Source organism: Bison bison, unplaced genomic scaffold, assembly GCF_000754665.1.
Source record: "Bison bison bison isolate TAMUID 2011002044 unplaced genomic scaffold, Bison_UMD1.0 scf7180017864034, whole genome shotgun sequence".
NCBI classification, from domain to species: Eukaryota; Metazoa; Chordata; class Mammalia; order Artiodactyla; family Bovidae; genus Bison; species Bison bison.
The window spans coordinates 1400008-1414913 of record NW_011494606.1 but is presented as its reverse complement, the minus strand read 5'-3'; the positions used below and the strand labels follow the sequence as shown (position 1 = coordinate 1414913).

General features: G+C 36.8%; 1 protein-coding gene across 4 annotated transcripts in view; it reads right to left on the bottom strand.

Moving 5' to 3' along the window:
• Positions 1-14906, bottom strand: part of UACA (uveal autoantigen with coiled-coil domains and ankyrin repeats) — an 87417-nt gene that overhangs the window by 15738 nt on the left and 56773 nt on the right. For all 4 annotated transcript variants that reach the window (XM_010834482.1, XM_010834485.1, XM_010834483.1 and 1 more), the window contains exons 6-13: positions 10295-10365; positions 10086-10192; positions 8374-8555; positions 7112-7149; positions 4240-4308; positions 3095-3202; positions 2536-2568; positions 1920-2018 (exon numbers count right to left, since the gene is read on the bottom strand). In XM_010834482.1, the coding sequence (XP_010832784.1) occupies positions 1920-2018; positions 2536-2568; positions 3095-3202; positions 4240-4308; positions 7112-7149; positions 8374-8555; positions 10086-10192; positions 10295-10365 (707 nt within the window). The remainder of the gene's footprint in view (positions 1-1919; positions 2019-2535; positions 2569-3094; positions 3203-4239; positions 4309-7111; positions 7150-8373; positions 8556-10085; positions 10193-10294; positions 10366-14906) is intronic.

Genomic DNA, 14906 nt, shown 5'->3' with positions numbered 1-14906 from the left:
CTTTGGCCACCTGATGCGAAGAGCCAACTCATTTGAAAAGACCCTGATGCTGGGAAAGATTGAAGGCTGGAGGAGAAGGGGATGACAGAGGATGAGATGGCTGGATAGCATCACTGACTCAATGGATATGAGTTTGGGTAAACTCCGGGAGTTGGTGATGGACAGGGAGGCCTGGGGTGCTGTAAACCATGGGGTCGCAAAGAGTCGGACATGACTGAGCAACTGAACTGAACTGAACTAAGTATTACACATAATACAGCAATGCTGGTGGCAGTTAATGAAGACTTTCAAGCGAGATGAGATAGCAGTGGATATTCCATACAAATTATGATTCCTTAGTTTTTAATAACGGCTTTCATAAACACTTTATAATTTTCTCTTGGATGGTTAAAAATCATTTCTAGCATAAAAATTCATTTGACTGGGGAAAATGTCCCCATTATACTGAATGCAAAAACTTAAAAAATAGGATGTATAATAAGAATCCATCTAAAAAAAAAAAAAAAAAGAATCCATCTGATGAATTCATGTGTATAACACAAGTTATGTACAAAGAAGGGGCTTCCCAGGTGGCTCAGTGGTAGAGAATCCTCCAGTCAATGCTAGAGACACAGGACATACGGGTTTAACCCCTGGGTTGGAAAGATCCCCTGGAAGTGGAAATGGTACCTCACTCCAATATTCTTGCCTGGAAAACCCCATGAACAGGGGAGTCTGGTGGGTTGCAGTCCATGGGAGTCACAGAGTCAGACCCTACTTAGAGACTGAGCACACACACACACACACACATGTACAAAGAAAGGTTTGAAAGGATGGTCAGGTGCTAAGAATGCCGGATCAGCATAGATGGGCCTTGTATCGGCATAGATGAGCCTTGTATCAGCATAGATGAGCCATGTGTTGGCATAGATGAGCCTTGTGTCGGCATAGATGAGTTGTGCCTAGTTCTGCACTTCATAAAAAAGGAATGATGCAGTATGTGCTCTTTGCGTCTGATTTCTTTCATGCAACATTATATCTGTGAGTTTCATCCCTGTCTTTATATTCTTCTTCATAGCAGTACCCGTTCTTTTTTTTATTTATTTACAAAGAAAAAACTGACTTTTGTTATGTATTTTGGAGTTGTATCTCACAATAAAAAGACTCACATCGAATTGGCTACTCTCTTCAGTGACCCCAGTGCTGAACAACATTTATAAAAATATGTATTATGGCCTCAAAAAATACATCTATACAGTTGCAGGTGTGGAGAGTGGTCACCCTTGGTGCAGGGAGCATGAGGAGGCTTCTGGATAAAGGTGATGTGCTATTTCCTGATCTGGGAGGTTTGATTTGTGAAATTTGTGAAAATCCTTCAACTTATCCATTTTAACATGTACTTTTTAACGTATACTGTATTTTGATTAAAAGTTTTTAGAAAAACATAGTCTTGGAAAAACTAAGAGCTAACTGAGTCAACAAAAGATAAGTATATGATCTGAACCTTATTAACACACTACCCTCACCAAACAAGTTTGTATATGCACAAGGCTCTTTCTGAGATAATCCTGGAATTACCACTATTCATTTAAATGATGCTTTTTATTAATACCATCAGAATCACTGTAATTTTACAGGTAAAAGTATGACGTTTTGAAATGGTAAAAATGGACAAAGAGGAAGGTTGGGGAAGAGAAACTGGAACTGAACTAAATGTTGGTTTAATCAATTTCAATTATTTCATTTAACCTTTACAACAACTCCCTGGGAAAAGGAACAATCACCCCAATTTTGCCAAAGCAGCAAAAAGCTCAGAGACTTTAAATGAATCACCTGAGGTCACACTATAAAAGAGAGAGTGATAATTCAAATTCAAGTCTGACTTCAAGCCCTTTACCACTTCCATTGTAAGTTACACAAAATACTTAAGCTTTCTGTACCTCAAAATACTTAAATCTACTTTTCAGAGCCTCAATAGTTCTTAGGCTTTCTTCATGCTGCTTTTCTTTGGCTGCCAAAAGGGACTTCAGCTTTTCTTTCTGAAATGAAAAGGAATAAACACAGTACAAAATCATACTGTGCTTGAAATACATGTGCGTGAAATGTATTACAGAAAATGTGCATTAGAATTACTTTGAGGACTATCATTAATGAATTCTCTAACCTGGTAGATTTTTTAACTATTAGTCAAACTTCATACCAATATACTAATAATATACAAAATATACAAACAACATTATGAAAAATTCAAATTTCTGTGGTTTGTTTTAAGTCATATTATTTTCAGACATTTTCTTTATAATGCTTAGAATTTTATATCTTTTCATGACAAGTCTCATGGAAAATGAGACAGAACAAAATGCCTATAATAACCCATGCCACTATTCTCAAAACATAATTTTACAGTCACACATAGGTTTTGTTTTTCCCTTTGAACAATTAACCAAAAGATAAATTCTGTCTCCATCTCAATTTAGGACTTAAAACTTCTACTGCAATATTCTCTTCAATTTACATAATATTTTATAGCTTTAAAGTAAAACTTAATCATCCTACCTCACTTTCCAGATCATCAGCCACCATTACTTCCTAAATTTAAAAAGAAGAAGAAATACATTTTCACTCTTGAAAGTTTAAGAAGCATGAGCTTAGCAAATATCTTCTAAAAAGATGTGCATGTCATTAAGCGTGGGGTCAAGGATGTGAGAAGAAAATGTCTGTGCCACCACGTCTGTGCTCTCCACTGTCATTCATTCATCTCACTAACCTTGTTCACAAGCACTTTACACTCTTCTGACAACCTATCAATTCCTTACAACTCTTACTTGCTCTTCCTCCTCACTTCTGCCCATTCCTTCCTCTCCAATCCCACAACTCCAGTGTTACGACCATAGACCAACAGTGTTCTCTGTTCTTAGATTTGACATTAAGTTTCACACAAAGGTCTCAATAAGATATAAGTTTCCTCAAGGGCAATGACCTGATTTTACCTCCTTTAGCATCTGGCACCGTGACTTGCTGGGAGGGTTTGATCGTTAACAATTTGTTATTGACAATGATGAACACTCACAGTAAAATAGTTCTGGATGTTTTTGGTATCGTGCAGATTATTTACCTCATTCAGCTGTAGCTGTAAACCATTGACTTTATCCAATAATATTCTCTGTTCTTGCTGAATTTTTCTCAATCTCTCTTTCAGATCTTCGTTTTCAATCTCCAGATCCTTCAACAGTAAAGATAACAGGCGCTAGACCAACTTTAAAGGAGCAACTCTTAAGGAAGAAATTTCTAAAAGCAGCTCACTATCATATACATATACAAACAGCTTTAAGTATAAAGATACAATAATTTCAATGACATTTAAATAACAAAATCTATACATGAGAAATAATGTAGAAAATTACAGTCCTATGATAACTAATAAACACAACTATATATATAAGATAGCAAATCATGATTCTAATAAATAAGAAATAAAAGCATTATCTAGAAATAGAAAATAGAAGAAGAATATGTCATTTTAACTTTTGCCAAACACCTCTCAAATTAATGAGCTTAAAAAAGTGAAGAATATTCTTACACTTTGTTAACCTAATCATCACTTCAGTGCTCTGATAAAACATTTAAGGCTATAGTTCACTTTCTTAACACTACTTAGTAAACTATAAAATCCTCCCAAATTGTTTTTGTTTCATTGTACAGAAATGGTTATTCAACTTATATTTTAATGGTATTTGTCACAAAGTAAACCATTTAATTATGGCTCATCTTCCAATGCAACCCAAATAATAATTATTTTTTGAACACTTTAATGAACATAAAAGGTAAAATTACTGTGTGGATAACAAAAAATTTTTTTAGTCAAAATTTTAAAATTTAAGAAAATGTTCAGATTTTGTTTTATTCACAGTGATAATCATTTTGTCATTACAATTAATTTTCTGAAATACAAATGTATGATTTATGGCCTAAAACAGACATATTTATATCAACAAAAAGTTATATAAAGTTATTTACTTCCTAATGTATATTAAAACAATACTTACTGTAAGATAATACTGACACAAACATTCATATCAAAAGTCAATTCATTTAGAAGGAATTATGCAAGAAACAGAATCACAAAACATAACAAGCTTTTCTTTCTGCCCTTACTTATCCACACCACTTCCCATTTTTGCTTCCTTTCTTGTCCCAAACCTCACTACAAACAACACTGGAATTCTCTGCAAAGGAAGATACCAATGTTTTTCTTTTTACCTGAATGTTTTGATGCTCCCTCTGATTTGACTTCATATTTACTTCATCTAGCATCTGAGACAAATTTCTCTTTGGTAAAACATATGAAAACACAGGTTAGCAAGTGTGAGAATAAAGAAAAGTACATTTTCCTCAATTGGAAATATACCCAATTAGTGATTTTCAGCTTATCCAAGTTCTAATTTTCCTGTGCAAAACACAAGGTGGCAGTGTTTCCACTTAAACTCCAAATGGAAAAGATTTAACACAGGTTTTAAATGAATCAAATGTAGTCTGTTTTTAAATACTAAAAAATAACAGAATTTAGAAATCTCTATTATTAACTATTTATTTTCACCGAAGTCACAAAATTTTAAAAAGAATTTATACTAGAGGCAAAACTCAAGTTATACTAAAAAGCATCAGCTACTATTCCCAAAACAAGGAAACTGGTATTTAAAAAGAGAAGGGAGAGTTATATTAATATTGAAAGAAAATATGGAAATTATTTCTTTGAGTACTGATGAAATAAAATATCAAAGGGTGTGATAGGAAAGAGACAGACAATGCACTGACGAAAGCTACATGAAAGACTTCTAAATGACTTGGCTGGTACATGATCTGTTTCTGTACACTTACTGCTTTGAAACTTTATTCCAGCTTAGAGACTTGCTTTAATAAAAACACAACACAATCATTAAACAAGAGAGAAAATAACCTTTTTTTGCCCAAATTGATCTGTAAATCTATACAATAATTTGAGAGCTAAAAAAACAAATAAAAAAGTAAATGCGTTAATTCTCTAAAGTAATTATGTTTTGCATTATTTGTTGAGTTTTGTTTAATCAAGTGTTTAAACTATCATTCAAATGAACTTGGATTTGGAATTAGAGTGAAAAAAAGTTCCTATTAAGATGATACTTCATATCCACCGTTTGGCCCAAACTACATTTCTAGCTTCATTGCTTCTACCAAAGGTCCGTTCTCATGTGGAATCTGACCAGTCTCATCATACCATGTCCTGCCCTCGCCTTCCCTTCTGGTCCCTGGTTCCTGTCCCTCTGTCCCTCTACTGCCCCTTGGATGTGTTAGACACGTTCCCTCGTCAGAGGCTTGGTACTTGCCATTCCCTCTGCCCTTGAGGCTTCACCCACAGAGCTCCTGGCTCCCTCTTCACTTCCTTCAGACCTCTGCTGGAATGTCACTTCCTGACCACACCATCTAAAATAGCTTCCTGCCCTCTGTCTCTGCCTCCCTTCATCCTGTTCTGCTGGTCTTCAAAGCATCTCCTAGGATACTAAATACCTATTTGTTTATTATTCATCTCTCTCACTAGGCTAGGAGCTCCATGAGAGCAGGACTTTGAACACTGATATTCTCCGCACTTAGAACAGTAATGGGCATAAAGTCAGTAACTGAATACATCTTATTTTTAAACTATAGGCTTCTTAATAACAAGGATTACATACCCTTTAGTTCAGAAACAAATCCTATTTATAACAGCTATTATAAAATGTATTGAATAAATAACTAAGTTTCGTTGTTCTTAGAATATTAATTCCATGAATTCATTTAGATAACTTATTCATTAAGATACCATTCCCATATTAATATTCAATAATTCTTTCTTTTAAATACCTGTATATTTCAGAATCATTTTTCTCTGAATCTGGGTGAGATGACTGGTACAGTTATAAGAGTATACATTTTATTTCCCTCTACCCCGACTTAGGTTATCTAAGGAGACAGCTGCTCCAGATGGAAAAAAAGTGACAGCAGACATGACCCATGCATGGACATATCACTTAATTCTGATGGACTGAAAGGGCAGCATGCTTTCATATAGCTTTCAGATTCAGGTGCAGGCTAGAGAAATGATGCAGAATGATGACAGGATGGCTGAGAAGGTACCTGATTACTTTCTCTTCAGGGTTTGGAAGTGTTCAGGTCCTTCTCACTAGAGAAAAGCTGAAAGCCTGGAAGGGAACAGCCAGCAGAAGAGGAGAGTTGCCTACACTAGCTTTGGGCAAGATGGTTAGAGTGCGTAAAGCAACCCCACTCGTTTTAACTCAGAGATCAGGGGAAATAATCAGACATCTACTGAGACACAAAACCAGGGTTAAGTAGTGATCTGATAATTAAGTTAGTGCAAGGGATGAATTACTTCATGTACTGTGTTTTTTTAAAAGTCAGTGTGAAAGTTGCTCAGTTGTGTCCGACTCTTTGCGACCCCATGGACTATACAGTCCATGGAATTCTCCAGGCCAGAATACTGGAGTGGGTAGCCTTTCCCTTCTCCAGGGGATCTTCCAATCCCAGGGATCAAACCCAGGTTTCCCACATCGCTGGCGGATTCTTTATCAGCTGAGCCACAAGGGAAGCCCCTTTTAAAGTCAAGTCCTCATTAAATTAAATACACACAGCAAAAAAGAAAACCAAAATGTTAACAGTGGCATTGAAATCACATACATAATCTTTGTTGAATTGTTTTCTTCACTTCTTGTTGCACTGACAGAATTTTCCCACATCAGGATATATTTGGTTCTGTTACTAAGCGAGAATAGGAAGCTGTCTACAGTCTGCCAGCCTAACATTCATCATCAAAGAATCTCAACAAGGCGCAACATTTCACACTTGAAAGTGCTGGATGTTCAGCGATCAGGAGGTTGCTTATTGCCCACTGGATATATTCACTGTAATTCAGACCCACTGTCTCAAGCTGAGTGACAGTATCTGTATAAAGCCTCAGGATCTCATGACCTAGGTTCTACATGGGCATGATTAACTGAGAAGAGAGAACAACATTAATTTAAACTCAAAACAGTTAAACATAACTATTAACCAGGTTTGCTAAGCACTTCACTTAAATTGTACAATATACATAATTTTTAACCTGTTGTAAAGATGGTCCTTTCTTCCAAAGTTCTCTCCCTGAAGATTTAAAGAGAGGGAAAGAGAGGAGAAAGAGGAACAGTGAGACAGAAGGTTAACTCAGGTAGATTTCCATTCCCTAATTATATAATTAAGTCAATATTAAAGAAATAAATTTCTAAGTTTCTTTATAGCTTACTACCTTACAATTAAACAATAGTGAAACATCACTTTTGCCTATCTAATTGGTACAGTATTTTTTTCCTATGATAACATCCATGTAGATAATATGCAATGCTAGGGAGGGGAGGGAGGTGAAAAATGAAAAATTGAAAACACTCCTAAATGAGAAGGCAACTTGTTGATATATATCAAAAGCTTAAAGAAATGTGCATAACCTGAAACCACCTGACTCAATTTCTAGGAAGTGATTCTGCTGCTGCTGCTAAGTCACTTCAGTCATGTCCAACTCTGTGTGACCCCATAGACGGCAGCCCACCAGGCTCCCCCGTCCCTAGGATTCTCTAGGCAAGAACACTGGAGTGGGTTGCCATTTCCTTCTCCAATGCATGAAAGCGAAAAGTGAAAGTGAAGTCGCTCAGTCATGTCCAACTCTTAGCAACCCCATGGACTGCAGCCTACCAGGCTCCTCCATCCATGGGATTTTCCAGGCAAGAATACTGGAGTGGGTTGCCATTTCCTTCTCCAGGAGATCTTCCCAACCCAGGGATTGAACCCGGGTCTCCCATATTGTAGGCAGGCACTTTACCATCTGAGCTACCAGGCAAGTGGCAGAATGAGTGGCTAATTTTACTTGCTGTGTTTTTCTGTAATTTCCAATTTCTCTTTAATAAGCATAGAAATGTACTTGACACAAGTATTCAATAAATCTTGGTTGAATATTTTATATACACGTTTAAACAATGATTCTTTAAAACTTTTTAAGTATAAGACCTTAAATCCCTCACCCCTCATCAAAAAATATGTATTAGTAAAACCCTTTATTTGGGTCTTTCTTTTCAGTTCTTTAATTACTCCACAGTAGAGTAGGGTTGACTGGATAAGCTAGACAGTAAATGTAACACACACTGCCTCAAAATGAGTGACTAAAGTGTAAACCCGCACAGCTCAGGTAGAGAGGGAGATGAACCAGTACTGCTTAAGGTAAGGAGTGTTTTGCCCCTTACAAATACTGTAGCTCTACCATGTAAATCTTAAAAAGCTATTCTTTATTAGCACGCTTTATTAACTAGCACTTTGCTAATGACAGAAAACTGCTGGTACCTTTGTTGGAATTTTCCGATGCAGTCTTCAGTAAGGTTAGAATGTCCAGATTGTCACCAATTCTTGCATAGTAAGAACTGTCATGGCCAAGGGCGTCCAGCAAGGTCACGTCAGCACCGTTTTTGATTAAGACTTCTACTGCATCTTTGCAACCATACTCGCATCCTAGCATGAGAGCAGTCCTACAAGGGAAGACGGAAGAATAAAAGACCATAAGGAGGATCCAAAAAACAGTTCAGAAATCTCTTTCAGAGGCCCCATTCTTAAAGAACAGATATGACTTTAAAAAGCTATATTGTTACACACACAGATTTGACTTCATATTTTTATTTTATATTTTAACTCCATTGCATTTATAAAAACATGTGCTTGTGTCTTAGTTTGCAGGGCTTCTCTTAGTTTACAGTGGCTCAGATGGTAAAGAATCCTCCTGCAATGCAGGAGACCCAGGTTCAATCCTTGGGGATCTTCCTGACCCCCTGAGAAGGGAATGGCTGCCCACTCCAGTGTTCTTGCCGGGAGAATTCCATGGACAGAGGAGCTCGGCGGGCTACAATCCATCAGGTCACATAGAGTCGGACGTGACTGAGCACAACACAGCAATGAAAAAGAGACAAACGTACTTGGAAAAACATAAGATCTATTAAATAAGACATTATATACGTGGATCAGCCAGATCACACCTCTCTGATCTAAAATTTATTTTTATATCAAATTTTATTAATCATGCTTGGAGCCAGATTATAGTATCACAAAAACAAAGTAATATAAAAAAAGTCACTTTCTTAAAAATCACACTAATGATTTAACTGCTTAAGAATTTCCTCCTTTGGGATGCCTGAACAGTAAAAACGATCAGAGCTATAAAATCTGACATCCAAAGACTATTATACTTATCTACTTCCAGTGAACTGCAAACAATAGAATACATGTTTAAAAGAATAAAATTAACTGAAAAGAAACCAATAATTTTACTAGTAATCATCTATAAAAGTCTCAGAAACTTGTCATAAATTATTATAATGCTTCACCTGGTGAAATGGGCATATTTTAGATACTTTGTTGTCAGAAACTCTGTGACTATAAACATCAGAATTACAATATAGCAAGTAGCATGATACACTAAGCCCAGAAAAGAAGACAGGGAGAAATACAGACAGAAATTGTTAGTGTACATCAATTAAAATAACATCAAATACAGATGCAGAAGTAAATGAATGGAATCTGTACTGGGGTACAGAAATGAACTCAGTTTCAGAGACGGAGGTGGCATGGTGCCCAGGTAGAAAGGAGAGAAAACAGCTTGAGAAAATCTACACTGAAACATGTCCATCTCCAGGACAGCCGAGAACTCCTTTACTCTCAAAAGATTCACTAATGAAGAAGTAGATTGTAGATGTAGCTTTTTATTCTTCTTCCTTATTTGAGCCCATTTCACTAAAGGTTATTTTAAAAGTTAAAAATAACTAGGATATAATTCCTCTTTCTTCAGTTCTTTGACTCAAACACAGGCCATAGTCATTGCATATATTTCGAGTTCACCCTCTCATCATCCCCTATTTCCCTCTCCCCTCTTCTTCAGCCAATTCTGAAGAAAAATAAGTAGTGAATGCTAATTCCAAGGAAGGGAGAACCACAGGGAGTGGAAAGGCCAGGTCACAGGATCACTGGGCATCCAGCTCGTGTCTAGGGAACCTTGATAAAAGAATTACCTGTTTTGTTTGTCTCTGGAATTAATATCCGCCCCTCTATCTATCAGCAGTTGACATATTGTTGGCCTACACATCTGGGTAGCCAGAACAAGCGGTGTCCGCCCATCCTAAGCAACAAAAAAATAAGACAGCATTAAGACAACAGATCTCCTAAAATGTGAAAGTTAGAGCCCATGAGTTGAAATGACAGTAAACATAAAGTGACTTACTACATCTTTGGCATTCACCGAGGCCCCATGGTCGCAGAGCAGCTGTATGCTAGAAGGACAGTCTGCCATAGCTTTGAGGGACAAAGGAAGATGATAAATGGTGAACATCTGCTGCTAACACGTGGTGTTTTGCAAGACCCTATAATATAAGGCCTAAATTCTTCAATCCCTAGAATACCAAGCTTTACATCCTCCACTCTCAGTTTAGCACTATAAGCATCGATTTTTCTATCTGAAAATGGATTAGACAAGATCATTTTGTAAGTTTTGTATAATTTATTAGAACCAAGGAATACTGTCATTCTTATAGAAGATAAGAATATACTGCTGTTCTAAGGGTAAACACTGACAATGAAAATCTAACTTAAATTTTCTATTTAGAGTATATTTTAAAATATGGCTATGACTGACTGGACCCTTAAAGTATTAGCTGAGGTTTCTTTTTTTTTTTTTTAAAGAATCATATCCTTTCTTTTTTTTTTTAAATAGAAGAGCTACAGTTAATAGAGTATGACTCATACAGTTCACATGCCCTTTTCAAAGCAGAAACTGCAATGTCTGACCTTAATTATGCAAAAAGCAGGGTCATTTTGCTAAAAATTATATTACAAAGTCACATCATGCTTCTCTGATTGACACTGGAGTTCATTTTTGTATCAGGAAAAAATGGTCAAATTCATAAAATGTGTTTATACTTCCCATGAGTTTTTACAAATTTTTATGAGTTGATATTAGGTTATCTGTACGAAACAACTAAGTTAATTTTCTTTTTTTTTTTTTTTTTGGTAAAATTCAATAAAGTAAAACCAAACATACATTAAAAAAATCAAGTAAATTTTTCATTTCTGATGTCTTTAATCCAGCAATCTTTTATATAAAATATACCATCAACCTTTTAAAAAAGATAAAACTGAAATCAAATACATTAATTCCAGAATTATGAAACGAACAACCATTCAGGTCCAAATAAAAATGAACAAATGTAATGGATAAAAAATTTGAGAGTTATACCATACTGCATAAGTCAAGTCAGTATTAGAGGTGCTATGATGGAGAATGTTAGCTGTTCTCCGTTCTTCCGTGGTAATAACTGTGCCGGTCACAGCGTGGTTCACCTAGACCATAGGTCCCGGTCTCCTCTGCATGCAGGCAAGACTACATGAGTTAGGTAGTGCCAGTTGAGTCTGACTGGAGGGATGTGTGCTACCTTCTGAGGCTAGGGCTGCAAAATGTGGTTATACATTCCTCCATAATCTTTCTCTTTCCTGTTAGCAGGAAAACAGATACCTGCAGTCAGCTTCAGCCTTAAAAGAGGACAACACCCCAGGCAATGGCAGAACTGCAAAATGGAAGAAATCCGGGTCCCTGCAGGACCATAAGGAGCAGAGGAACAAGCCAATCTGATCATCAGGGCTGGGACATGAAAGAAACTGTGTTTTTTTTAAAGCCAATGTTATTTTGTCACAGTGGTAGAATCTTGTCCCTAATCAAGACAAAAATTGCTATTGGGAGTCAGGTGCCGCTAATAACTAAACAAATAACTAAATTATATGTCACTGGTTTACTGGATGGATACTAGGTAGTCAGTAAAATGTATTTCAGGCTAGGAACCTTGTGATTTTTCTCACGCTGTAGCAAAACATTTGCTAGATTTATCTTGTGTTCCAATTTAAAAGGTACACCATGCAACTATGGAACCTTTCTAGGTGAAGCAAAAGAAAAGAGCCAAAATTTTAGTACATCTTGACAGCTGCTTACTGCTTTTAGTAAGGGATTTTAAGAAAGTGATGAGGTTAAGCAAGAATTAGTTATGCACACTGTTGGAAGCAAACAGAGTGCCTAGATATTTGGGACCTCACAGGTATAGGAAGCCAATTATTTCTCTATACCAAACAGCAAGATCTAAAATTATTGCTTGGCACAACTTTTCTCAAAGACTGTGCAATAAGGAAAATAAAGAAAGGGGGGAAAAAAAAAAGGTCCAGTCCTGGAATAAAGATCAAATTGAGGATACTATATTCCTATACAAGACTGTTATTTCAGATGACTTTGAGACAGCAGTATTAAAATGAAGTAGAGAACAAATGAACTTATTTTCAAAACAGAAGCAGAGACACAGACATAGAGGACAAACTGACCGTTACCAGGGGATGGAGGAGAGGGGTAAACTGAGGTTGGAATCAACATATACACACCACTCTACACAAAATAGATAACTAATAAGAACCTACTCTATAGCACAGGGAACTCTACTTAATACTCCATAGTGGACTATATGGGAAAAAGTCTGAAAAAAAAAAAAAAGAGTGGCAATATACATAACTGATTCACTCTGCTGTACACTTGTACACTATAAATCAACTATACTCCAATAACAATTTTTTAAAACCTTGTAAATTAATCTAATGTTCTACACTATATGGAACATTTTATAAATAAATAAATGTTCTAAATTTTGGCCAAAAAAATAAAATGAGGTAGAGAATCATGACTCTAGAAATAAAGACAAGAAATAAAGGAGGGTTAAAATTTTTATGTCTAGAAAATAAATGGTTTCTGGTATATGAAAGTGGCTGGCAACAAACAGGCGAGAAACTTACCAAGGTTTTGAGGGAATGAATATACTATCCCCAAATCCAAAAGCCCAGGCAGCTAAACCAATAACTCTTCCTGCACTTAAGCTGCCTTTATAGAAGGCATACCTTCCAGCATTTATTAGTTTATCTGTGTCTTAGAGGACAATAGACAAGTAAGACCTCCGAGATGGCAGCGCTAGGGCCCACAGATGACAATGACAAGGGATTTCTCACAGGAAACAGAACCAGGGGGGCACATGGAGCAGTTAACCAAGAAATTTACTCCAAGACCTCAGCTGAAAGCCTTTGCATGTTTTGCTCAGCAGCATTTGATACCTGCTATTGATTAGTGATTGCTGTGTATTTCCCAGTTCTCCCTTTTCTGAAAGACACTTTAGTTTATTTATCCTGTTCTTGTTTCATCACTATCTATTATGAAGAGTAGATTTCTTTTCTTTGAGTTTACAAATTGTTGCACCAGGAAGAGCCATTTCAGAGCCAACAAGAGCACAGCACCCAGAAGCCCGACGTTGAGGTGGCCTCAGTAACTGGATTGGTTATGTATCCTCTCCTTGGGGAGGGGGCAAAGGTTCTATATGTGGGAAGTAGGGCTGAGGGAATATTTGGAAGGCCAGAAGGCTGGACTGTGGCGACTGTTACCAATCTGTTCTCCCCTTCTTCTACAGTGGAGCAGCTGGGCCGTGACTAGTTATCTAGAGATTACATTTCCGGGCCTCCTTTGCAGGCCACCAACTGACTTTTCTCTTGTTGATGGATTATGAATAAAGGGCTATTTACCACTTCCAAATCTGGGCCTTAGATCACGGGCATTTGCTCCCCCAGTTCTCCTTCCCTTTGCTGCTAGCTGGAACATGGGTATGACTACAATCCAGCTGCAATGACGTAGCTGAGAAAGATACCAGAGGAAAGTGGAGCAACAAGATGGAAAGAATTCAGTGCATGAAAGCACTGAAACCACGTGCTAACCTATATACCACTCAACATTTTTTTAATAAGCAGCTGGTACTGAAGTTCTTTTATTACATCAACTCAGTCTTCATTCTAACTTCATCAATATACCTAATGAATAAATATTTAGATTTCAATTGGTTAAGTTGTACCAGTTTTTTTTTTAATTTTATTTTATTTTTAAACTTTACATAATTGTATAAGTTTTGCCAAATATCAAAATGAATCCGCCACAGGTATACACGTGCTCCCCACCCTGAACCCTCCTCCCTCCTCCCTCCCCACACCATCCCTCTGGGTCGTCCCAGTGCACTAGCCCCAAGCATCCAGTATCGTGCATCGAACCTGGACTGGCATCTCGTTTCATACATGATATTTTACATGTTTCAATGCCATTCTCCCAAATCTTCCCACCCTCTCCCTCTCCCACAGAGTCCACAAGACTGTTCTATACATCAGTGTCTCTTTTGCTGTCTCGTACACAGGGTTATTGTTACCATCTTTCTAAATTCCATATATATGCGTTAGTATACTGTATTGGCACAAAAATAAACTCAAAATGGATTAAAGATCTAAATGTAAGACCAGAAACTATAAAACTCCTAGAGGAGAACATAGGCAAAACACTCTCTGACATACATCACAGCAGGATCCTCTATGACCCACCTCCCAGAATATTGGAAATAAAAGCAAAAATAAACAAATGGGACCTAATTAACCTTAAAAGCTTCTGCACATCAAAGGAAACTATTAGCAAGGTGAAAAGACAGCCTTCAGAATGGGAGAAAATAATAGCAAATGAAGCAACGGACAAACAACTAATCTCAAAAATATACAAGCAACTCCTACAGCTCAACTCCAGAAAAATAAACGACCCAATCAAAAAATGGGCCAAAGAACTAAATTGACATTTCTCCAAAGAAGACATACAGATGGCTAACAAACACATGAAAAGATGCTCAACATCACTCATTATCAGAGAAATGCAAATCAAAACCACTATGAGGTACCATTTCACACCAGTCAGAATGGCTGCGATCCAAAAGTCTACAAGTAATAAATGCTGG